The following is a 25999-nucleotide window of genomic DNA, read 5'->3' as shown; positions in this document are numbered from 1 at the left end:
TACATCTCTCCTTAACCTTTTAAACTTAATATACACTAAACAATGTTTTGCAGGACACAAGTAATAAAATAGTACATGTTAGTTAGAGCCACCAAAGTTAACATTTGAAGCTGCAGTGGTTTAGTGTTTAATCGCTGTACACTTCCTAGTCCTCTACGGTGTAGGTTTGTCATTTCCGGAAACACAGGATGTACGTCACTGCACGGTCGAGTTTATTGTTTTTACTTGAACCTCTGTCACGTTAGCTGTTTTTGTAAGGTGAGTTAAAACGCAGAGCTCTCTATAATTAGTTTATGGCGGAGTAAAAAAAAAAATAGTTCTAAAAATGCTATTTTATTATGTATTATAATTCATTTAGGGACTCCTGCATGAGTGAATGGACTTGACAACAGTAATCTATGTGCTAGCTAAGCTAAGCGCTGTCAACATGTAAATTAGTCCTGTAGGAATTATACTGTCACTGATATTAAATTAAGCATGACCGTGTTACTCCATTCTTTTACATTCATAATTTAGAGTAGGAGATGTTGAATATGTTGTGCGTTTGCCAGCTCTGCAGTCACAAGCCAGGTCAATGTTTGTGTCAAAAGTGATGATGACTGTAGTGCTAGATTGCAGAACACTTGGCAATACCGTGTTTATAAAATGCACGACAACGTTATGGAAAGGTAAATATGCTTTATAGTAACTAAAACTTGCCGTACAAAGAATAGGCTAGTCATAAAGACTAACTATACTTGGCCAGCCATTGATAGATGGGGAGCTTTCTGCAGTTTGTTAATCTTGAGATGGTTCAAAGTAGGTTCAATTAAGAACTGTCCTCTAAATAATATAGGAAAGTGTCATTGTTGACGCTTAAAGAAATATTCCGGGTTCATTACAAGTTAAACTAATCCACAGGATGTGTAGCATAATGTTGATTACCACAAAACATATTTCAACCTGTCCCTCCTTCCCCCCCAAAAAAACAAAAACAAATCTGGGTTCCAGTGAGGCACTTACAGTGGAAGTGAATGGGGGCCAATCCGTAAATGTTAAAATACTCACTATTTCAAAAATATAGTCACAAAACATAAACAGTATGTGTGTTAACATGATTTTAGCGTGATAAAATCGTTTACTAACCATGTCTGTGTAAAGTTATAGCCCATTTTACAACTTTGTTGCCATGACGATGTAATGTCAACAAACCTTAAAGTGACTGAAAAAATGACAATTTAAGCAACTTTACAGCTCTACATAGTGTTAACAGAAGAATTAATGTAATTGTTTTTATACAATTATAAGCTTAACATTTCTGCCTTTAAACCCTCCAAAAATCCCCATTCACTTCTATTTTAAGTGCCTCACTGTAACTTCGATTTGTGCTTTTTTTAAAGAAAAGAAGGGAAAAGTCTAAATTAATTTTTGTGGTAATCCACATTATGCCACAAATGCTGTCGATAGAGCTTAAAATGAATTGAACCCAGAATATTCCTTTAACGATTACAGATTGGCCTCATTCACTTATTGTTTGTGCCTCACTGTAACCTCATTTTTTGCTTTTTTTAAGAAAAGAAGAGAAAAGTCTAAATACATTTTTGTGGTAATCAACATAATGCCAAGAATGCTTTTGATTGAGCTTAACTTGTTTAACGTGGAACATTCCTTTAAATATCAAATCCATTATAAATTCTTGTCAGATTCTTTATTTAAATATTGAATGTTTCTTTCTTTTAGAGTAGACTATGAGTCTGCCAGCTGCCCCACCCAGCTATGCTGAAGCTATAGCAGGAGATAAAGAACAAGGAGCTAGTAACTTCATTTATGCCACCCAGCCACCTCCAATGCCACCACCAACCATGCCCATGCACCCCAGCTGGGCTTATGTGCATCCTGGCCCTAGTGAGTGACATTATATTAGAATGAAAAATTTAGATATAGACAAGTTAACTCTTTGTAATTGTCTCTCAGAACATTTTAATTGCAGCTGGTTTGTCTTTAGAGTCTGTTGTCATAATATAGTCTTTTATCATATTTAAGTCTTTTTAAAGTCTTTCTTCTCTTTGAACATTTTTCTAGTGCAATTTCATACATTGTATATTCTTTAAGGTCCAGGATATTCCAATGCTTATGCTACCGACATGTCTTCACCCTTTTCTGATCCGAGTTCCAGTAGTAGCTTTGATGGCCTCAATGGAAGCAACTGGGAGGACAAGAATGTCCGCCGCATGTTCATAAGGAAGGTGAGAAGCTCTCAAGCATTTTTATTATACTTCTATAAGCACAAAGCAACACTATAAGCAAAATAAACACAACAATTGGCAAAATGACCAGCTACTGGTTGTAGTTTTTAAACATAAATTTCTCTTGCAGGTCTTCTGTATCCTCATGGTTCAGCTCATGGTCACATTTGGTGTAGTGTCACTCTTTACATTTTGGTAGGTGATACATACACATCATGGCAATTCAATAATGGCAAGAAGGGAAATGAACCCTTTTATTTTTATTGCAACCCCAGAATTAATGTCCTGTCTTTCACTTATGCAGTGAGCCAGTCCGGAAGTTTGTACAATACAATCGGGTTTTCTATCTTACCTCATAGTAAGTAATCACTACAATGCATTTATATCACATGGGCAGTTTTCTGGTCAACTGTTTTCATTGGCTTGTGAATGACACTGGTTTGTTTTGTACAGCATGACTTTCATGGGAACATACCTGATGCTTGTATGCAGCACAAATGCACGGTAACCATATACATTTGTTTTGAAATTGCTCCTATTTATGACAAGTAATAGATTAAATAGAAGATGATTTCGGGAGCTGTGTGGTTCTTTGATAGCCACTCACATTGTGTATTTAGTTTTTATTTATTTGTGTAAATGCTTTTGTTTGAATGCTATTTGTTGTTTCTTTTATGTACAGACGAAGATACCCTACCAACATGATCCTCCTTGGCATTTTTGTAAGTACCAGTAATGCTCCTTAATTATGTCAAAAATTCACAAGTTAAATGACAGTAAATGTAACAGCCAGATTGCACTTTAAAATATACATATTTCAGTGTGCATTTTATATTTTATATTTTATATTTATAGATTAGAAACAGGGTGAATATTCTTTCTTTATTCTTAGACGCTTGCAATGTCCTACATGGCAGGCATGCTTGCCAGGTAAAAAAAACTTTTCATTCACTTTTACACAGAAACATAATGCTGCACTGTTCTAGATGAAAACATTATTAGGGACAATATTTTTTTGTAAATAATAAAATGCTGTAATATTTAAGTAATAATAATGTTTATATTATTAAGATTCATTGACATGATGATATTAAAGGTGTACTCAGTAATTTCTTTTCCTCATTTAAAAAGTTTTACTTCTAAATTTCTAATTTTGAAATGTATGTATAAAATCATGACCACTCATGTGAGATGAAGAGTTCAGTCATATTAGTAACCTTATGAAAGCTCTTTTATTCTACATGGAGCAGGGGTGCCTCACGGGGGCTGCCATGTTGGGATCACATGACCAGCTGAATACTACTCGCTTAATCTCATTAACTGCCCTGTTATTGAACACTTTCATTTATGGATTAAATTAATCCTGGTTTACTATGCATAGTGAATATCTACAATGGCATTGGTAACTAAAAACTACTGTGTTTGATTGATGCAGCATCCGGACCACTAGGTGTCAGTGTAAGCCATACTTCGACATACTTAAAAAAATTACAGAGTGCACCTTTAATTCATTTAGTTAATTAATTATTATTTGAATGAATATGAATTATCCCTTTTCAAAACCTGATAAAAGAATTTGTTCAACCATTAAGGTAACTATGATCAATCCATCAAATTAGGAAACAAGAGCCGCTTTTCCACCATCGGGCCGAACGATTCTGAGCACGGTGAGGAACGGTTTCAGTAGCATTTCTACTTGAGCACGGTTCGGCATGGCATGATTACAAACCGTTCTCAACCTGGATTTCTCTGCACGGTTAGCTAATCGTGCTCAACCATGCTGGTGGAATGACTTAAGTACCTGGGGAATCACGATACGCCAAGGTAACTCATTTATTTCTAGATAACTATCAAAATTCACTATGGTGAGGTTGATCAAATTTAATAAAAAATTAGTGTATGTTTGGTGTATCTTCATGATTTTATGATGATTGTTTAACTAGTATAGTACATAATTTTTTCTACGCACCATTTTCGTCAGGGAGGTAGATTGCGCTTGCTAGCTAGCTCATTAAAACTCATATAATAAATAATTATATTACTCGTATAATATTTTGTCAGTAAATGACCTTTTTAGCTAGTCTGGGAACTTTTAACTTTCTGTGTGTTTGTGTCAGGTGGAGGCCTGTCCCGATTATTAAATAATTGTCTAATCATGGTTATTTGAGAATGCTATTCTGAGATGCGGGTTGGCGCTGTTTTGGCGGCACGAGGGGGACCTACACAATATTAGACAGATGGTTTTAATGTTGTGGCTGATCGGTGTATTTTAAGTATTTTGATATTTAAAATATTATTTTTAATGTCATAAAGCCTTAAAGGAAATAATGTAAAAATTAAATATGAATAATTGAATTCTTAAGGTTTATGAAGCACACATACATGTATGAGAAAAGCACGGCAATTTATGACAAGTAATTGTCATTATCGTGGAAGCCCTAAAACAGACAATTAATCGTCATAATCACAGTTATTTGTAGTTTTCATAATCGTGACAGCCCTAGTCCTATGGCATACACAAGCCCTCAGCAAATGATGGTAAGCATCTCGCCTTTTTCTCTTTGCTTTCCTTTTTTGGGACATGGGGTGTGTCTTTCCTGTGTTTTTGCAGAGGAAAATCGGGAAAAAGCAGTCCATAACTGGAATATGCGATCATCCTCCAATCGTACTCGTTCCAATGTTTTCCTTTCACGCTGTCTCCTACTGATGTATTTGTTACGTACATTCAAGCACCACAGTGGAAAAAGAAACCCTAACCATGCCAACTGACCCGGATCAGCACGGAACAAGAACCGTTTGGCCCGATGGTGGAAAAGCGGCTATTGTGTACATCTTCTCTTAACTAGTACCCACAAGTACCCTTGTACATGGTCATTTAGGATAAATTTAATTGAACGTAATTGAGATGTTTGCTTAGAATTGTTGTTTGCATGGATTTTTTTTGCTATGCCCATTCAAAATGGTCCCCAAAAACACCTACATTTTATTTATTTTTTACCTATAATTATTATATTATATATATATATTTTTTTTAGCGACATACATTATAGCAAGATACCTCTAACAGCACTACCAGTTACCGTATGCAAGTAGAAGCTTTTCTGGATCTGTCAAGAAGTCATATGCATCACATGTTTGTTTTTGTTTTTCTCATTATTTCTTTCTCTCTATCTACAGCTACCATAATACCAAAGTGGTAATGTTGTGTCTGGGTATCACAGCACTGGTGTGCTTGGCCATCACACTGTTCTGTTTCCAGTCCAGGGTGAGCTCATTTTGTGTATCCTAAACAGCTTTCTTCAAATAGTTAATTTATGGTTCATTTGGTAGAGTATTGTCTTCTGTGATTCAGATTGACTTCACTACCTGTCATGGATTACTTTTCTCACTCATGATGGTGCTGATGATCACCGGGCTTCTGCTTTTCTTCACTGCACCGTTTGGATATGTAAGCTGCTTGCAAACTCCAAAAATATATTTATGTATCAAGGATTAAGAGCATCACTTTTATGCTGTGACTTAATCACTTAAAGACCCAGTTTTTTTCTCGTGTTGACGCATTTACTGTTGAAACAGGAAGTTTGGGTGCTACTTATAGAAGGATTTGTGCCGTTTTCTTTTTTTGTTAAAGCGAATTGGGTTTTGTTACGTCACAGCCATGATTTGCTACTTGATACTTGACAATTGCAGGTGCTATTAGAGCGATGGAAATTCTCACTCTAGAGAGCATTTGATTGGACAAAAACCCTGAGTAGTGTAAGAGGAGTCATCAATATTTTTTGTCTGTTTTCTCTGAAGAGAAAGACTGTAAATCTGCAAAAAAAAAAAAAAAAAAAAGTAAATATTTCTTGAAGTTAACACATGGGCTAAAAGCTGCAAAATTTTAAAGGGATGGTTCACCCAAAAATGAAAATTCTCTCATCATTTACTCACCCTCATGCCATACCAGATGTGTATGACTTTCTTTCTTCTGCTGAACACAAACGAAGATTTTTAGGAGAATATCTCAGATCTGTATGTCCTCACAATGCAAGTGAATGGGTACCAAAAATGTGAAGCTCCAAAAAGCTCACCCACACCTCTCATATAGCTTCTGAAGATATGGGTTTACCCACTGGAGTATTATGGATTGCTTTTATGCTGTCTTTATGTGCTGTGACAGTGTGAGTAAGAGACAGACACAGTGGGTGTGGCATCTATTGAAAATAATAATAAACATAAAATGTCCATAAATGGAGCACATGGTATCCAGAGGGAATTGTGCCCATAACAAAAGGGTATCCTCTGGCATCCTCGTGGTGAAACGGGGCTCACTGAAGGTCGAGGGAGTGTCCATGGAGTGGCCCAGGTGTGAGCATGTTCCGACGGCTGCACACGCTCCCCTCCTGGGTCCGAGGCGCATGGGGCGGCAGCATCGCTGGACGCCTGTCTTCCCAGGGCCGTGGCAGTTGTGAGGGGAAAGCTGCCTGGCCTCTAGCCCGTCGACCACAGCGCATGCTGGTCAGGCGACGCATCTAACTCGGCCGAACCCTCCCTGCTCTGATCCTGGGCCTGTGAGGATGCCAGTGTGTGCACACATGGAGAATATAAGCCAGCTTCCCGAGAAGAGGTACGCTCTGCATTTTTATGGCAGCATGATGAGGCTCCATCCAATTCAGGTGAGCCTCATCAAACGTCACCCCAACAAGGCTTATTAATTATGTGGCTCTTCTCTTCTCCTGCCCAACTCCCATCGTGAATCTGGCTGAAGGACGGCCCTAAGAGGCAAGGCGGCAATGACGGGAGTGAGGGACGGGTTATTACGCTACTGTGCCTTTTGGAGCTTCAAAATTTTGGCACCCATTCACTTGCATTGTATGGATCAACAGAGCTGAAATATTCTTGTAAAATTTTTCGTTTGTGTTCTGCAGAAGAAAGTTATTTTTATCTGGGATGGCATGAGGGTGAGTAAATGATGAGAGAATTTTCATTTTTGGGTGAACTATCCCTTTAATGCTGATTTCACGGGGTCTTTAAATTTACATAACATAGTGTCGTTCAAACATCTCCCTTTGTCTGTGAATTTAGATACCCTGGTTGCATACTGCTTATGCTGGATTTGGTGCTCTGGTTTTCACTCTGGTGAGTACCCTTAACAACACAAAGTATCACAAATACATGTTATTTTTGTGAGATGTTGTCATGTTTATGTACTTTTTGTCATTCTTTAGTTTTTAGCATTTGATATGCAGCTGTTGATTGGTAACCGGCGGTACTCTCTGAATCCTGAGGAGCATGTGTTCGGAGCGATCTGCCTCTACATGGATGTCGTCTACATATTCCTCTTTTTTCTTCAGCTCTTTGGGAGCCGTGAGTGAGGTGTTTGTGTAGTGCCCCCTAAAACTGGGCTTGAGTTCAGGCTTTGTCCTCTATTACACACACACACACACACACATATATATATATATATATATATATATATATATATATATATATATATATATATATATATATATATATATATATATATATATATATATATATATATATATATATATATATATATATATATATATATATATATATATATATATATATATATATATATATATATATATATATATATTATGTGTGTAATAGAGGACAAAGCCTTAACTCAATTCTCAGGGATGCAAACTACTCACCTTTCAGCTAAAGTCACCTTTCCTGAAGCAAATTTGCCCACATGTTTGGTGAAATGTTCTTCTTTTTCCTTAATAAAATCACTTAAAAAGGTTGCATTAAGCTTAAACACTTAAAAATACAATAAAAAGCTTTAAATGCAACAAAAAAATCAACAGAAATTATACATCTGGAACACCTGCTGTGACATTCTCACCTTTTTCAATGGTCATGAGTTTGCATCACTGATATATATACACACACACACACACACTCTTCTCAGTTACTCCAAGGTTTGGTAAGGAGTGAGCAGTCTTCCTTCATGCCGTGTGACCGTTGATGTTTGTGATGTGTGATGTTGTTTTTAATTCCTGATCATGGTTAGGCAGCTCTTTGCACATCTAGAATGCACCCTTGCTGCAAGAAAAACATACTGCCAACCAGATACTGTAAACACGTGCTTTTCAGGGTAGACAATCACTGAACATAGTCAGTGTGAGGAAGGTGATCATTTGAGAACATACATTTTCTCTCCTCAGTTCAAGTGATTTAAAAAACAAAAACAGTCATCTGCATATAAAAAATATAATTCCAGTATACAGTAAGGGGAAAACAGTAAATGTGTGTTTGAGTGTGATTTAGTTGGGACTATAGTGACTGTATTTGCCAATGGTATTATCCCTTCGTTTACACGTTGTATAGTTGAAAATAATCTTAATCCTGACAGGCAGCTGTTTGCTGATGATCACTAAGTGTATAACAGTCCTAAGCTTTCAATAATAGTTTTGTCAGTTTTCAGCAACATTGTGCAGTGAAATTAAAGCTGAGCCAGAGAGGTCCATATGTGAATTTTTGTTTTCCTTTGTGCAAGAACCTGATCTTGACTGGAGGACAGCAGCTGTACCTACAGGAACTTGTTGCGGTCGGTAAATAAGTTGTGCCTCCTTTGAATGCTGTTTGATAATGAGGTATCAGTGTTGTTTTATACAGAGTTTCTTCATGGTTGCTCTATATATGCAGCCAGATTTATTAAAAAATATGTAAGTCGGTCGTGAGGTCTAGAATATAAGTCTATAAATTGCCTGACTTGTGTAAGCGTGTGATGCTTGAGTGTTTTTGATGATTTTCAAAACTTTTGATGCTTTAAAATGTTTTAACTCTTGAGTTAAATGTTTTAGATACTGAATTATCAGGTGCCGACTTATTTGAAAAGATGACTTACTGATAAAATCTAAATTTATCACATTCTTAAGAGACAAAAGAAGGTATGTATCATGTACTTTATACATGGGGTTATTTTTCCAAGCACATAAGGCTTATTTTCCATGGGATTTAGTATACAGCACTTCTTTGTCTCTTAAAGGAATAGTTTACCCAAAATGAAAATTCTTTCATTTGCTCACCTTCATGCCATCTCAGATGTGTATGCCTTTCTTCTGCTGAACACAAATGAAGATTTTCTAGAAAAATATTTCATCTCTGCAGGTCCTCACAATGCAAGTGAATGGGTACCAACATTTTGAAGTTCCAAATTGCACATAAAGGCAGCATAAAAGTAATCCATAAAACTCCAGTGGTTAAATCTATATTTTCAGAAGCGATATGATAGGTGTGGGTAAGAAACAGATCAATATTTAAGTCCTTTTTTTACTATAAATTCTCCTTCCTGCCCAGTAGGTGGTGATATGCAAGGAGAATGTGAATTGCCAAAAACAAAAGAAGAAGAAAGTGGATATTGATAGTAAAAAAGGACTTAAATATTGATTTGTTTCTCGTCCACACTTATCATGTTGCTTCTGAAGATATAGATTTAACCACTGGAGTCGTATGGATTAATTTTATGCAGCCTTTATGTTCTTTTGGGGCATCATTCACTTGCATTGACCTACAGAGCTAAAATATTCTTATAAAAATCTTTGTGTTCTGCAGAAGAAAGAAAGTCAAACATTCAGGATGGCATGAGGTTGAGTAAAGTATTAAAGAATTTTCATTGTGGGTGAACTATTGCTTTAAGGACATGTAGGTCTAGAGATTGTGTTAAGTTTTGCATTTTGGAAAGCTTTCCTTAATTCTGAACACCTTCAAATCATAAAAATAGGTTCCCTTTTTGGTAATTTATGCTTCTAACAACATTCCTCTTTGCTTGCATTTTTGTACTGTTTCTGTAAGTGAATCACTCATCCTCTAGATTGATAGAGGGATACTTAATTTATCCCAGTGGGGAATAAGGGGTTTAGGTAGAGAGCCTTGTGAAACCATACACTTTATTTCTTGATTCAAGGCTATGTTAATACTTTGTTACCAGTGAAGACTAAGTGGCTGTTTAAAAAACACCACATAATATTTTCAAATGTACATTTTACATGTGCAACAAATTTTGTTTTTAATTTTTTTTTTTTATAAAATTGTTAAAAGGCTTTATAGATATTGAAAGCTCAGTTCAGAACATGCTATGTTTTGAAAAAAATAAATAAAATAAAAATAATTCTGTGGAAGGATTGAAATTTTGAATAAGGTGATCTATGTAATTTTTTGTGTAGTTATAATTGTTCATGTGCATACTAAGTGTGTGACTTTTTGTGTATGTGGATCACCCTATGCCTTTGCTCTCTCTCTCTCTGTGCACTTTTGTGTCTACAAAATTAATACGTTTAACCTATAATTACTGCATGATCTGTGGTAAAGGGACACTTACATAGTGTCAGCCACTGTGTACTAACCTAGAACAGAAAAAAAATTACTACAAAGCATTGTACTACTTTGTCCCATTAATAAAAACATATGGTGGCCAGTGGGTAATAATGGGATATTGTGTTGTTTTGTAACCTCATCTGTGCTTTAGTAAAATGAATAAACAGAACAGTAAATCAAAACTAGGTGTCTCAATTTATGAATTTAATTCAATCATTAAGGACATACACACATCGACCACTTTATTAAGTACACCTATACACCTACTTATTAATGCAATTATCTAATCAGCCGGTCGTGTGGCAGCAGTGCAATGCATAAAATCATGAAGATACAAGTCAGGGGGCTTCAGTTAATGTTCACATCAGCCATCAGAATGGGAAAAAATGTGATTTTGAGCATGGCATGATTTTTGGTGCCAGACAGGCTGGTTTGAGTATTTTTGAACCTGCTGATCTCCTGGGATTTTCACGCACAACAGTCTCTAGAGTTTACTCTGAATGGTGCCAAAAACAAAAAACATCCAGTGAGCGGCAGTTCTGTGGACGGAAACGCCTTGTTGATGAAAGAGGTCAACGGAGAATGGTCAGACTGGTTCGAGCTGACAAAGTCTACGGTAACTCAGATAACCGCTCTGTACAATTTTGGTGAGAAGACTATCATCTCAGAATGCACAACACGTCGAACCTTGAGGCAGATGTGTTACAACAGCAGAAGACCATGTTGGGTTCCACTTCTGTCAGACAAGAACAGAAAGCTTAGGCTGCAGAGGGCCTACCATCTGTGTACCTCAGCAGAAATCGAGATTCATCAGACCAGGCTGTTTTTCCAGTCTTTAACTGTCCAATTTTGGTGAACCTCTGAGCCTATGAGATATTGGCATAAATCAGGGTCGTTTCTAGCTATTAGCGGTATAAGCAGCCACTTAGGGCCCCAAAGCCACCAGGGGGCCCTACAAAGCAAGGTCGTTTGTGTGTGTGTGTGTGTGTGTGTTTTAATTTATTTAATTTTTATATATATATATATATATAATATAATTATTTATTGTAAATTTTCTGTTAATTTATTGTAAAAAAAAAAAAAAGAGGAAAAAAAGAAAAGAAAAAAGTGTTTTGCGTAATCCGTATATTCCAGTGTTAAGTTAATGTATTCAAATTTGCTGAAGACTGTATTGTGTTGTCATTCTTGGGTGGACCTCCAAATAGGAATTCGCTTAGGGTCCCCATATGTTCAGAAACGGCCCTGACATAAATTGTACACTTGCTCTGGTTAATATGAAATTTAGCAAGTTAAATAATAACTTTATTTTATTCTCTTTTGAATTACTAAATTTATAAAACTCAAACCATACATCAATAAAAAAAAAAAAATGAAATATTCACAAACGAATGTTCATTAATGTATTTACAGAAGTCTTTCCAGAATATTTGTACAAATAGACAGTCCCAAATATATGTAGTGCAGAATCATTTGGAGCGTCATAGAAAGTGCTGAAAGTTTATCTAAAATGACAGGAAGCAACCGGCTTGGTCACGTGACCACAACTGGCGACGTCATTGCATAATCACAGAAATATGGCGCTGAACTCATACTGTCGACAGATCTCTGCACAGATATCTCGCATGAAGCATTGTGTGAGCGACTGTGCGAGAAATGTATCTGTGTCCAGTTTATCTTTTGCAAGAATCAAAGCGCTGCAGCAGCCGACTAGCTTGTTTATGCCATCGAGCCGCTTTCAAAGCAGCTGGCACAGAAGAAGGTCATGGCACTGCGGCGTTAATGCCCCAGGCGTCGGTGGGAACCGTCACACAAACGCAGCTGCATTTAGCAAGTGGAGTTTCGCAGCATGGGGTGCCATTGGTGAGCATTGCATTCTTTGACTTTCAGATTGCTTGTGAATCAGTAAGGAAAATGTGTAGCATCAGCATTAAGGGGAAGATTTGACACATGACGCATGCGTGACCCGCACTGTCATGGGTCATTTCTGTTTAATTCGGTCCCTCTCAGTACAAGATATGTATTTATCATGTTTAATTTCAAACCATTACGATTTTAATAGGCTTGTTGAATAAAGACTTCTTAATTTTCAGAACTAAGGGCCTAAAACTCACATTTTAAATAATTGAAATTATTTTTATTTATCTGTGTAATTTCCCCATGTCCCCAAAGCTTGCACGTCAGACATTTTTGACCAAAAAAATAATTGTTAAATCATCGGATTTCTAGTGTTTAGTATCACATTCCATCACTAACATGTATTAATTTATTCTAAATGTGTAAATGTTCCCGTGACTTATCCACTGTCATGATACTGTGAACTTAAATCGAATCTGTATTATGAAAAGACGTCACAAAATAATGTTGGAATTATTTGAAGTGCGTTGTTCTATTGCCTTATGTTTTCCTTTATTTTGTGATGTTAGTCATATTTGGTCAAGTATAACATGACCACTCTGTTATGGGAATATATAGGTAAAATGTATGTAATTTAAAATGTCAAAATATTTATGTTAACAGAAATAAAATCATCACTATGAGATTACAAATATGTCCGCTAGATATCATTCACAGACCACAAAGTGGCTTCTTAGTTTTACCCACCGAATTTCCACCTTGTTATTTTCCAGTCTGACCCTGCCCATTTAATGGAATGGACACCTGAATTTAGAAGTCATTTAGCTTGAACGATTTGACTTGTACAGTGGCAAGAAAAAGTATGTGAACCCTTTGGAATTACCTGCATTTATGTATAAATTTGTCTTAAAAGCTGGTTTAATCTTCATCTAAGTTACAATAATGAACAAACACAGTCTGTTTTAGCTAATAACACAAATTATTTTATAATTCTTGCACATGTTGAATACACGTTTCAAACATTCACAGTGTAGATTGAAAAGTATGTGAACCCCTAGGCTAATGACATCAACAAAAGCTAATTAGTGTCAGGAGTTGGCAAACCTGGCATCCAATTAATGAAACTAGATTGGAGGTGTGGGTTAGAGTGGCTTTGACTTATAAAAAGCACTCAAACATTTTGAGTTCGCTATTAACAAGAAGCATCTGCTGATGTGAACCATACCTTGCAAAAAAGAGATCTCAGAAGACCTACAATCAAGAAATGTTGCTTTGCATAAAGCTGGAAAGGGTTACAAAGTTATCTCGAAGAGCTTAGTTATCTGTCAACAGTACTGTGGCTACTCTCCCTAGAAGTGGCCGTCCAGCCAAGATGATACAAAGGGCACACTGAATGCTCAATTAGGTTAAAAAAAAAAACCTAGAGTGACAGCTAAAGACTTTAGTAATTATTGGAACTGGTTAACATCTCTGTTCATGAGTCTATTAAAAGGAAAACATTAAACAGGAATGGTGTCCATGGCAGCACACCATGAAGGAAGCTGCTGCTTTCCAACAAAATCATTGCTGCACACCTGAAGTTTGCCAAAGCTTGACACTCCACAGCGCTACTAGGAAAATGTTTTGTTGAATTGTTTGGGAAGAACACACAGCATTATTTATGGCATAAAAAGGGCCCTGCATACCAACATGAAAACATCCCTATGGTGAAGGGAGCATCATGATTGGGGGCTGCTTTGTGGCCTGGACCGCTTGCCCTCATCGAGGGAAAAATGAATTCCTAAGTTTATGAAGATATCCTACAGGATAATGTCAGGGTGGCTATGTGCCAGCTGAAGCTCAGTACAAGTTGGGTGATTAGGAGGATGCTCCTAATTGCTGCCAAAGGAGGATCGACCAGTTATTAAATCAAAGCGTTCACTTTTTACACAGCACGTGAATGTTTAATGGGGTGTGTTCAATAAAGACATGGAAGATTATAATTGTTTGTGTGTTAGCTTAAGCACATTTTACAAGCATACTTGTGACTGATAAACATAAGATCACATTTTATGACCAATTAATGCAGAAAACAAGCTAATTCCAAGGGGTTTACATACTTTTCTTCCCACTGTATTTATTTATTTTTTTTTAAATGGCTCTTTAAACATAAAACATAAACATACTTTTCAAAGCCGAAAATGCACCAAATTGTAAGAATGACCCTCATAACAGTGTTTCACATGATTATCTCGACCAGGGCTGAGCTCTGTATAATGATTAAAATGCCTAATTTGTAAAATTATCTAAATGTTGTTTGAACTAACTCTGATATTTGCTTCAGCTTTTTCACTTTTTGGAAGCTCTGATGAGAGGACTGAGGAACAAAAGCTTGAAGATGAGCTTATTCTGCTCCTGAAGAAAGCCAAGGTATACTGTGATGTTTACTGAGTTCTCTTTAGTAACAGCAATACAGTTTGTATTGTATATGTTCTTCCTTAAAGGGATATTTCACCCAGAAATAAAGATTCTCTCACCATTTACTCACCCTCATGCCATCCCAGATATGTATGAATTTGTTCTGCCAAACATAAACATTTTCAGAAGAATATCTTTGGACCTTAAAAGTTCTGGCCACCATTCACTTGCATTGTATGGACCTACAAAGTTGCGATTATTTTTCTTTGTGTTCAACAGAAGAAAGTCATACACATCTATTTTCTAAAATTAACAATTTTAAATGTAATGGCGTTGTTTCAGAATATTTTTGATGGATATTTAAGTCTGCACTAAAATGCGTGAACACGTGGTTAAATTATGTTCGGTGTTGATTTTAATAAAGCCTGAAGGTTACTCGACTTCCTTCACAGTACAGCATGATGATTGGGGAACTGGACGCAGCCAATGTTTTTTTACACAAAGCTGTTCGACTGGCACATCAGATGCACAATAATGATGCCATCATATACACATACAGCCTGGTATGTCTTTTTCCCATACATTGTCCTCATTTTCAGTGCAGCCCAATTCTGATTTGTTTGGAGATCTTCTTACCAAAGAAATTATGAATAAAGCCACATTAATACATATTGGGCAGTGAACATTGGGAAATGTAAAATTAGTTGAACGTTTCTCCACAGATGGCGAATCTTGCCTTTGTTCAAGGTCAGCTGGATAATGTGAGTAAGGGTGAGGGTGCTCTTCCCTCTGCCCTACTCCACTGACTCACTACTCTACTTTAGTTTTTAAATCTGGAATAAATGTGAGCATGTGACTCTTATTCTTGTCCTCTGTTGCAGGCTGAGAAACTTTTCAAAGCAGCCATGAGTTTCATGTTGTCTGGAGGAACGCCACAGGTAGAAAGAATTTTTTGCATTTGTATACCATTCTGTGTGATGTTTTTATTGATTCCCTCTTTTTTTTAAACAATGATTGAATCTGATAGACCCCACAAAACAGTGAGAAATGTACTCAGCCTCTGTCTGTTTTGTTTCCTCTTTAACTCTCTTTACCTGTTTTGTCTGAAAAGGATGACAATGCAGTGATTGAAATGTCGCTGAAGCTGGCCAGCATATACGCATCTCAAAACAAGTCAGTTCTGGTCCTCAACTGAAAGAGTGAAGTAGGGGAGAAAAACACTGAGTCAGTTGACCTGTTGACCTCTCCAGTGTTCATTAACTCGTACTGTTCACTTCCAGGAACGAGTTGGCGGAGCATGGCTTCCAGTTCTGCACAGAGTCTTTAGAGACCAAGATTGAGAAAGACAAGGACCTTCCACCAGAAAGCCTGTCAGGTATCATAGCAACAAACAGTACTCTTCTCTCAAACTAGTGCACTTTTTAATGGCCAAATTGAAGTACATTATATTTATAGTATCGGTGTTTGTGGCTTTTCTGACTAGATGAGAAGCGTAAAGACACCAGGTTGCTGCTGGGTCTTAGTCTGGATGCAAGGGCTCGTTATTTGGCAGCTAATCGTCGTTTCACAGGGGCCTGCAGGGATTACCGGAATGCCCTGCAGATCTGTCTGGAGGAGCAAGGAGAGACCCACCCACAGGTACTGAGCTTTGTTTCCTTTGAAATGACATTCTGTTTTCTGAATATAAACATACTGATACAGGTATTTTACACATTATTATTCATTAAGTCTTCCAAGTCATCTGTTCGCCCTTTGGGTTTGGTAGCCACATTCATTAATGAATGTAATAAATGAATTAAAATTACATTGTATCCAATGTATTATTTTTCAGACCCTGGTTCTTATGAGTGACCTGGCGACTGTGTTGGACCTGCAAGGGAAGCATGACGAGGCGCTGGCTCACTTGAAGAGGGCTGTTGAGCTTGGACGGGCAGCGGGTCATCCTGATCAGCATGTGCTGTTAGGAAATATGGCAGGAATTCTGATGCACAAAGGTTTAACCGCACCACTAATTTACGTTTTTATACATTTACAGTTGGGATTTTTACAGGCCTTGTTTACCAACAAAGTGCACAAATCACATTAATGCCAATTACTAGGACAGGTAACTGAGAATATACAATGCTTGCCAAGCTAAGCTTCAGATGCCAAGGAGAAGCCTAGAGCAAACAAATGCAATGATTATTCCATATTTATGCTGCTAAACTAAGTAGAGGTCAACCGATAATGGATTTTATCTATGGATATCGATATTGATATCTAAGGTGGTGGAAAAGGCCGATAACTGATTAATTGGACAATAGTTTTTAAAATCGATTTATAAAATGAAATTATAGAACATATTCTTCGTTTGTTACTATGATGGACACAGACATAGAGGCTGAAGAGTCCAAAGTTAATAAAATCCAAAATGCAGTTTGTTCAATCAAAATCCCAATAACCCCCCCCCATTATTTTGAAGTGACAATGATCTATAATTAAGCTGTTTATAGTCTATATATTCACCAGATGTGTGTGTGTGTGTGTGTGTGGTTTAATAAGGAATAAGATGTATTATTATTTACAAGTTATGAAGTTGGGGACACTATGTTTGTGTGCAAGGGACACATTTCCATCTAATTGCATTTTTCTTTGCATGCCCTCTATTCAATTAGAACACTTATCTAATCAAATAACAAAATATGCATTGAAATGAGGATAAAAATATGGATGAATATTGTCAATGATGAAAGATTTAGATACAGCAAATGCTCACATGATTGTTTTTATTGTACCTCTAGAGGCCGCTGTTACTGTACAATCAAGCTGTTCTAATGGTAGACTCCTCCAGCGCAGGCCAAAGTGAAACACAGTGGAATAAATAAAGAAAATATCGGCAACTATCGACCTAAATATTTGCAGATAACCGATAGTTCCAAAAAGCAACTATGGGCACTGATTAATTGGTAAAAGCAATATATCGGGTTACCTCTAAAACTAATACGAGGTCAAGTGTTCCAAAATACAACTATTGACACAGATTAATTGGTAAAACCAATATATCGGGTTACCTCTAAAACTAAAATGAGGTCAAGTGTTCCAAAATACAACTATTGACACAGATTAATTGGTAAAACCGATATATCTGTTTACCTCTAAAACTAATGAGGCCAAGAGTCTTAAAATACCAGTCAAAAAATTAGCACAGGGTTTTGGTAGTATTTATTTTGAAATTGGAGTCTTCAAGAGGTCTTTCTGGTGGCTTAGTTTGAATGAGCCTGGAGAGTTCATCGTTACTAGCTGGGTTTGATTTCTAGATGATACCAGATAATTCCCAGATTTTAAAGTCAAATTTACCAGCCACATTTTTGATAGTAGCCCAGCAAGGAGGGAGAAGTAGTCTGTCATTTTGGGGGCTTTCACACTGGCAGTTTGGTCCCAAACGAAGCACGGATCACATGAAAAATTGGTAATATGAAAGCTGTTTTGCGGACCGGGGAGCAGACCTTGGTATTGAACCCGAGACTGCCTTTAGGAGGTGGTCTGAGCTTGGTTGCAATGGAACTGTGGTACAGATGCATGAGTAAGAAAGCAACCTGTACTCTGGTCCACACTTGTTCAGGAAGTAAAATAGCTTGCGTGTGCATTTTTGCTGATTTAAGCATGACAACATTATCAGTTGCACAAAAACACATGCACCATGAATGGCAGGGGAACATAAGCAGCGCTGCAAATACATTGCTCTCAACCAGCTGTCATCTAAAAAAAGAACGATTCCGAGCATCATATGTAGTCTAATTCTCCTGCACATGCATATCTGCTAAATTATAGCAGGCAATGCACAGAGGCACAAGTGTCATTCACTCTAGTGTGAATAATGACACCAAATGAATAAAAAAACGCACAAATAGAGAGACCGCGTTGTGTTCGCTATCATGTGCATGTTTGTGATGCAAGTTGATGACGGGAAATGCTGGGAGTCGACAGAATCTGAAAGAGTCTGAAACCAGACCATCGCTGCGGGGGGCGCCAGGAATAATCACACTCTAATTCAGATTGCAGCAAACGTGCCCAGTATGAAAACCACCTTAAACTACCTGACAGGCCACATGTCTAGTGCGTTTGTTTGTTCTAGAAGCATATACAAAATATACACATCAGGTATTGTTAATGATTCTTAGGGATGCACTGACGTGTCGTTCTTGTTTGTTCTGCCCTGTGTTGACTAGGAGAGTTTGAGGAGTCTGGTAAACTGTATCAGGAAGCTTTGGCCCTGGCACAAGCAGCTGGAGATGGAGAGGCCGTTGAGCAGCTTCAGGAGGGGCTGAAAGAGCTGGCCAACAGGAAAGATGGGCAAACCAAGAGCAATACTGAGGAACAGGAGCTTAAGAAATGATCCAAACACAATGCCTGTATATATATACACACACACACACACACACACACACACACACACACACACACACACACACACACACACACACACACACCTCCAAGTTTGGAAGTATTATATACTTCCATAGAACTTAACGTTAGAACAGATTGGTCATGCATGTGGAAGAATGGCATTCTTTGGACCTTACTATTCACTGGTTGTCATTTCACATGTTTTCCACTCTAGTGTGCCCACATACAACAGTACACAACATACAATGTCTGGTGCCCCTTTTATGCCTTACCTGCCGTCAGACTTGTTTTGTAGTCTTGCTCTTAAATTTACTTATTTATTTAAGTGGATGTAAGTGGTTCCTCTGTAAAACAGAATCAGGGAAGATAATGAGGACCGATGACTGAGAAATGTTCTGTACCTGAGGGCAGCTCATCATTGGTCTCTTGATATTTTGTGCAGTGGAACATTTTCATGTAAAAATCGTACTTTAAACCAACCTGTTGCGTTATGTGTTTGATGTAAAAAGTGATTTGATAAACCTGTGAACGAAACAATTTGTGTTGTGTTGAATTGAATTGGTCAATATACCATAAAGATTACCTAAAACAAGCAGGTGGACTGGAGTCTATATTAATTCTCCTCAGGTTAAAGTGGAAGAGTTGGTTTTCATATCTGCTAATCCTGATAGCATTGTCAGTGCCCTGTAGAGGTCGGTGTATGTTTAGTTGGCCTAAATACAAGGAAACAAGTTAAAAAAAAAAAAAAAGTTTTCAAAACCCAAAATAAAATTAACTACAAAAATGTAATCAGACGCTATTGAGCAACTAACAAATTAGCCATAAAGCATGATTTATCCAAAGGCATTAACAGGACTGAGTCAAGTGCTCACGTAAGATAATGTCTAAAATTCGGGGCTCAAACCTTTCTATATCAAGTTGCAATCATTTCTATTACCGCACTTCCCTAAAAAAAAAAAAAAAGCTGTCATTTATTGTTCAAAATGTTCAAGTGTTGCAAGCAGGTCATTTTCTAGAATTTTCCCTGCTATTTTTAGTGCGTACATTTAAAGAAAAATTAGATTAACGTAGTTACTTAATAACTGGCCTTGGATCTTTTGCACTCTTCAAACCATTAGTCAAGAGTTGGTCAGATTCTGTGAAGATGCTCCTTTTCGCTATAAAAGAGTTAAATATTCTCACACTTAAGTGCAAAAACATCCAAAAAGATTTAAATCATTAGCTCTGTCTTCTCAGTTCTGTCCCCATTAGCGTCATTAAGAGATGTTTTCAGAAAGTGCTTTTAGAAGAGCTGCTATGTCATGATGTTCCCGATCTATTAGTCGGAATCCAGAGATGAAAATTTAAACGCAATTATAAATAGTGGGAACGGCCAGTGCAGTCCTAATAATGGACAAGCGATGCATTGGAGCTCGGTGCTCTGAGTGTGTTACTGTCGTATGCTTGGGTGGTAAGAGATACAGTGTGTATGTGTATATGAATGTAGGAGATCAACCAGGCTCAACTAGTAATTAAGGATCTCAGAGTGTGGCTCGTCAGATAAGGGCAGCTCATATTTTCATACCAAACTTACTGTAAATCACATAGCTGTCTTTGGGGGGCGTAAGGAAGGACAAAGGGTCTATACTGGCACAGAAATGAACGTTGTGAGCAGTGATGCAGTGCAGTGTCTTTAGGCTCCCAATTGTTGAGCTTTTGTGCTTTATTTGAATTAAATCCCTCTCAAAAAATGCAATGAGAATTAGGGAGGAAAATGAAGATTTATTTGAGCTTGCCATTGTACTAGTGTTTCTGTTCAATCTCCTCTCACCACATGATTTCATGTCCTCAGACTCACGCTGTGTCTCTTTTACAGGTTGTGATTCATCTTTGCTTTCTGTAGGTAGTTCACAACATGTACATATGCATAAAACATGTGTATTAATTTGTAAGTAGATTTTATTATGGAATTAGTCATGACTGAGTCTAAGTTATTGCATAATGGAAAATCTCTGAAGCTCATTACACAAATTAGTGTACTCTGAGTTCTTGGCTCAGTATCTTTCTACAATCTCACTTTAAACGGTATAGTTTATGGAATATTTGTTATTTAATCATTCAGTTAATCCATTTTTGATAACTGAATAAATATGTATGCAATATGCATTGATCTAAAAATGACAATGTGTAATCAATGTACTATGAATTACTGCATTATGAATGTTATTCAATATGTTAGATATTTAATCATTCATTTATTGATTTAATTATCATTTACTCAGTTTAATAATCAAAGTGCAAATCAATGGAAAAATGCAGCTTAACTTCTCTAGGGAGAATTACAGCCTTTCTATGAATGACCCTTTCTGTGTATGACCCAGACAAAAATGTGTGTATTGATACTAAAGGGATGATCTAATGTTTTAATTAGAATAAAGCCAGGCACTGCCTGGTACCTGCCTGAAAAAGGCAGAGGATACATGTTTGTTAATTGGTGCTAGAAACAAGATGAAACAAATGTATGGGGGTGTGCACACATTTCCCATCTTACAGGAATGTGTGTAACCAATGATTGTAATAAGGAAAAACATTTAACATACTAATCAAATTAATGCAGAAAGTAATGATTGTTAGTTTATATAAAATATGTAACCATATGAAGTGATTACAGTATGTTTTATGCATATAAAATAAAATAGTCATGCTTTTGCCATCACTGAAGCAAGTTGGGTCAGGATAACCAGCTAGAAGGGAGACGGTGATAATGAAACTAGGGGTGCATAAGATGATTTTATTGGATGAAGAGGCCATCACTCAAAGAGATCAGGTGGAAGAGACATGGTATAAAAATGCATGATCCTGAAGTGTAATTGTATATGCTCCATGAACATGTTTTGCAGTTTATTTGAATGGTAAATGGCAGATGCATATATTCAAATCAGCATTTATTATTAGTACATTTGTTTATTCCTGTTTGCAATTATAATAACTCATCTTCCTGTCTGGCCTCACACAACCATACGGTCATGTGAGGGATAATTGCAAGTTCATCAAGTCTGAAGGGAGGGAAATGAAAATTTATTTAAGCTTGCCATTGTGCTAGTGTTTCTGTTCAATCTCCTCTCACCACATGATTTCATGTCCTCAGACTCACGCTGTGTCTCTTTTACAGGTTGTGATTCATCTTTGCTTTCTGTAGGTAGTTCACAACATGTACATATGCATAAAACATGTGTATTAATTTGTAAGTAGATTTTATTATGGAATTAGTCATGATTGAGTCTAAGTTATTGCATAATGGAAAATCTCTGAAGCTCATTACACAAATTAGTGTACTCTGAGTTCTTGGCTCAATATCTTTCTACAATCTCACTTTAAACGGTATAGTTTATGGAATATTTGTTATTTAATCATTCAGTTAATCCATTTTTGATAACTGAATAAATATGTATGCAATATGCATTGATCTAAAAATGACAATGTGTAATCAATGTACTATGAATAACTGCATTATGAATGTTATTCAATATGTTAGATATTTAATCATTCATTTATTGATTTAATTATCATTTACTCAGTTTAATAATCAAAGTGCAAATCAATGGAAAAATGCAGCTTAACTTCTCTAGGGAGAATTACAGCCTTTCTATGAATGACCCTTTCTGTGTATGACCCAGACAAAAATGTGTGTATTGATAGTAAAGGGATGATCTAATGTTTTAATTAGAATAAAGCCAGGCACTGCCTGGTACCTGCCTGAAAAAGGCAGAGGATACATGTGCGTTAATTGTTGCTAGAAACGAGATGAAACAAATGTATGGGGGTGTGCACACATTTCCCATCTTACAGGAATGTGTGTAACCAATGATTGTAATAAGGAAAAACATTTAATATATTAATCAAATTAATGCAGAAAGTAATGATTGTTAGTTTATATAAAATATGTAACCATATGAAGTGATTACAGTATGTTTTATGCATATAAAATAAAATAGTCATGCTTTTGCCATCAATGAAGCAAGTTGGGTCAGGATAACCAGCTAGAAGGGAGACGGTGATAATGAAACTAGGGGTGCATAAGATGATTTTATTGGATGAAGAGGCCATCACTCAAAGAGATCAGGTGGAACAGAAACTGTATAAAAATGCATGATCCTGAAGTGTAATTGTATATGCTCCATGGACCACCTCGGCTTAGTTACTCTGTAATAAAAGTCTATTTTTAGAACTTTGCGCCTCCGAGAAATCTTTGACTCAACCGTGCTTCGATTGCTGTTTTGGGAAATCTGCCACGACAAGTTCACCCAAAAAGGAAAATTCTGTCATGATTTATTCACTTTTCTTGTTGTTCCAAATCAGTATTGTTTTTGTCTGTGGAACACCAAAGGAAAAGTTTAGCAGAATGTCTGAGCTGCTTTCATCCATACAATGAAGCTGTAAAGCTTCAAAAAGAAGAAAAAGCACCATAAAAACATAATAAAAGTATTCATTATGACTTGTTAGCCTCAGTCACCATTCACTTTTATTGTATGGTAAACAATAAGAAATGAAATAAATGGTGACTGAGGCTAATATTCTGCCAAATGTCTCCTTATGTTGTTCCAAACCTATAAGACTTTTACATGCAACCCAAAAGAAAATGTTAAGCTGAATTTTAGCCTCAGTCACCATCCTCTTTCATTTTGTGCAATGAAAGTAAATAGTGACTGAGACTAACATTATTCCTAACACCTCCTTTTGTATTCCATGAAACAGTGAATGTCATACAGGTTTGGAACAACGATGACAGAATTGTCATTTTTGTAAGAACTATCCCTTTAATCCTGTTGCTTAGTACTGCAAGTCTTAAGCTATATGATATTGTCCACTTATATTGTCCAGGTCTTCTGAAGCAATGCAATAGCTTTGTGTTAGGAATTGACTGAAATGTAGTTATTTACTGAAACTCTCGCCTTGATCACTTATCACTTTCATTGTAGGGAAAGGGCACCTTGGGCACCTTGGGCATTCTGCTTCGGTGTTCCAAGGAAGAAAAAGTCATACAGTTTGGAATGATATGAGGATGAGTAAATGTTGACAAATTGTTTTATTTTTGGTGAACTAAATCCAAGCTACGAAGTGCCCAGAACTATGTAAGCTATCTGAGTGAAGGTTTAAAAGAATAATGTCTTGTACTTATTGAATTCTTGCACCATGGCAAACAGATTAGTGTAACGCTTCAGGCAAAAGCTCGTGTAAGAGCAGTAAATCTCTCCAGGTCATCTTTCCAGTGGCCCCTCTGATTCTCTTTACGCTTAGTTATTATTATTATTACATTTTTCTTTTTCTTTTTTGGCTGTGTGTTATGAGCAATGTGAAGCCAGAGTTCATTTTTATGAAAGCCCTACTCCTTTTGTTAGATTTAGGTTTTTGTCTCTTATGGAACAACTTACATTCCAGATGTATTTTTCAATCCATGTCTTTCAACAAAACGTATTTCTCTGTAGTTTGCCATCGATAATGAAAAGCTGATAGGATAATATGCTGATGACCGTAATATGATTGCCATTCATTAGTATGTTCTCTATTTTAAATGTTACACTTAAACTGGAAATGGGACTAAAACTATATTCATATTTTGGTCTTAAGTTCACATCTTGGTGGTCATATAAATTTAAATCAAATGAGGTGAGGAGAAAAATGGATAAGAGCATATCATGTATATCTCACATTCACTAAAACAAAGTTATTAAGAAATGACTGAAATTCTGTCTTATGCATAAGCAAAGACTAGCAATAATAATTTGTATTTGTTTCCTTATTAGATATTATACTGGACATAATTGTAACAATAGTGTTCTCCTTACAAATGTTTTATTTTCCCCACCTTTCAGAGCAAAAAAGCCATTATTTATGCTGAAACAGGATTCTTTAATTGTCTCGATATTTGTGAGGCAGGTTTGCGTAACACTGTTCTGTCACAGGACAGCCATCCCTAATTATTAACAACACTGACACAGAGATTATTGTTCCCACAGAACACCTGCACGAGGGTGGGCATTTTCATCATCAATACTCTGCGTATCCGTAAGGCCTAATTTGATGCCTTTGAGGATAATTAAATATTAGCATCTGCTTTCACATGAATATTCTGTGTTGGTAAAGAAGAGCTTGTGTATTTAAAACTTAGAAAATATCTGTAATAGTGATGTGACCAAAAGAAATAACCTTGATTCCATTATAAATTGCAGTCATTTGACAACTCTATGTAATATTGAATTAAATGAGTTTTATTTTTTAGTGTTTCCTCAACCTGTGTTTGAAGTTTGATTCTGCTCTTTTGTGATAATTGTCACTGACCTAAGCAGAACAAGATCATTATGAAAGGGAACTAACTGCATATCACTTTAAAGCTTTGATAGTAACTCAAGCTAGTATTGAACCCTGACATTTTTTGACTAAAGGTCACTATATTGACCTCTGTAGTTACAAGGTATCTGCTTGTGCAGAGCTACATATGCATTTTTTGTAAGCTAGTGACAATTAGTTACCAGCATATGCAATAGATCATGCGTAGAGTGCACACAAAATGTTTAAATGGTTCTGTCATCATTTACTCACCCTCATGCTGTTCCAAACCCATATTATATCCTCCATGGAACACAAAAAGAGATGTTAGGCTGAATGTTTGCCTTAAATTTACTTAAATTGCATTGTTTTTCTATACAATGAAACATTTACAGTTGATTATTGTAATTTCCTAATATTCTGCCTAACATCTCTTTTTGTGTTCCACAAAAGAAAGAAATGTATTTGGCTTTGGAATGACATGTTCTATCAATGATGAC

General features: G+C 36.5%; 3 protein-coding genes across 6 annotated transcripts in view; 2 read left to right on the top strand and 1 right to left on the bottom strand.

Moving 5' to 3' along the window:
• LOC127442139 (uncharacterized) overlaps positions 1 to 25999 on the bottom strand; it is a 439805-nt gene that overhangs the window by 222747 nt on the left and 191059 nt on the right. The gene's annotated exons all lie outside the window — the stretch shown is intronic.
• LOC127442150 (protein lifeguard 2-like) lies at positions 161 to 7653 on the top strand. The gene is made up of 12 exons (XM_051699995.1): positions 161 to 258; positions 1720 to 1884; positions 2092 to 2225; positions 2356 to 2420; positions 2530 to 2583; positions 2679 to 2729; positions 2908 to 2947; positions 3118 to 3155; positions 5403 to 5490; positions 5578 to 5673; positions 7293 to 7346; positions 7436 to 7653. Exons 2-12 carry the CDS (start codon positions 1728 to 1730, stop codon positions 7580 to 7582), a joined length of 924 nt encoding a protein of 307 aa, XP_051555955.1. The 5' UTR covers positions 161 to 258; positions 1720 to 1727; the 3' UTR covers positions 7583 to 7653.
• Positions 12112 to 19785, top strand: ttc19 (tetratricopeptide repeat domain 19). 4 transcript variants are annotated; one of them, XM_051699982.1, is made up of 10 exons: positions 12112 to 12416; positions 14734 to 14819; positions 15260 to 15370; positions 15530 to 15568; positions 15689 to 15745; positions 15919 to 15980; positions 16088 to 16182; positions 16291 to 16445; positions 16639 to 16801; positions 19016 to 19785. In XM_051699982.1, the coding sequence occupies exons 1-10, from the start codon at positions 12131 to 12133 to the stop codon at positions 19180 to 19182; spliced, it is 1221 nt and encodes a 406-aa protein (XP_051555942.1). In that variant the 5' UTR covers positions 12112 to 12130; the 3' UTR covers positions 19183 to 19785. The 4 variants fall into 4 exon arrangements, with proteins under 4 accessions (XP_051555942.1, XP_051555943.1, XP_051555944.1 ...); XM_051699984.1 differs by having other exon boundaries at positions 12366 to 12416; positions 15232 to 15370; XM_051699985.1 differs by lacking the exon at positions 12112 to 12416 and having other exon boundaries at positions 15265 to 15370.

The sequence above is a fragment of the Myxocyprinus asiaticus genome, chromosome 6 (genome assembly GCF_019703515.2).
Source record: "Myxocyprinus asiaticus isolate MX2 ecotype Aquarium Trade chromosome 6, UBuf_Myxa_2, whole genome shotgun sequence".
NCBI lineage: Eukaryota > Metazoa > Chordata > Actinopteri > Cypriniformes > Catostomidae > Myxocyprinus > Myxocyprinus asiaticus.
This window is presented reverse-complemented; position numbering and strand designations above follow the sequence as displayed.

What these genes read in the sequence shown, in the direction of transcription:
- LOC127442150 (XM_051699995.1), top strand. Translation starts at nt 1,728, where the DNA reads ATGAGTCTGCCAGCTGCCCCACCCAGCTATGCTGAAGCTATAGCAGGA. An exon ending in GTTTTCTATCTTACCTCATA is followed by an intron (nt 2,584 to 2,678) that starts GTAAGTAATCAC and finishes TGTTTTGTACAG; the next exon opens with CATGACTTTCATGGGAACAT. An exon ending in GTATGCAGCACAAATGCACG is followed by an intron (nt 2,730 to 2,907) that starts GTAACCATATAC and finishes TTTTATGTACAG; the next exon opens with ACGAAGATACCCTACCAACA.
- ttc19 (XM_051699982.1), top strand. Translation starts at nt 12,131, where the DNA reads ATGGCGCTGAACTCATACTGTCGACAGATCTCTGCACAGATATCTCGC. An exon ending in TCATATACACATACAGCCTG is followed by an intron (nt 15,371 to 15,529) that starts GTATGTCTTTTT and finishes GTTTCTCCACAG; the next exon opens with ATGGCGAATCTTGCCTTTGT. An exon ending in TCCACCAGAAAGCCTGTCAG is followed by an intron (nt 16,183 to 16,290) that starts GTATCATAGCAA and finishes TTTTCTGACTAG; the next exon opens with ATGAGAAGCGTAAAGACACC.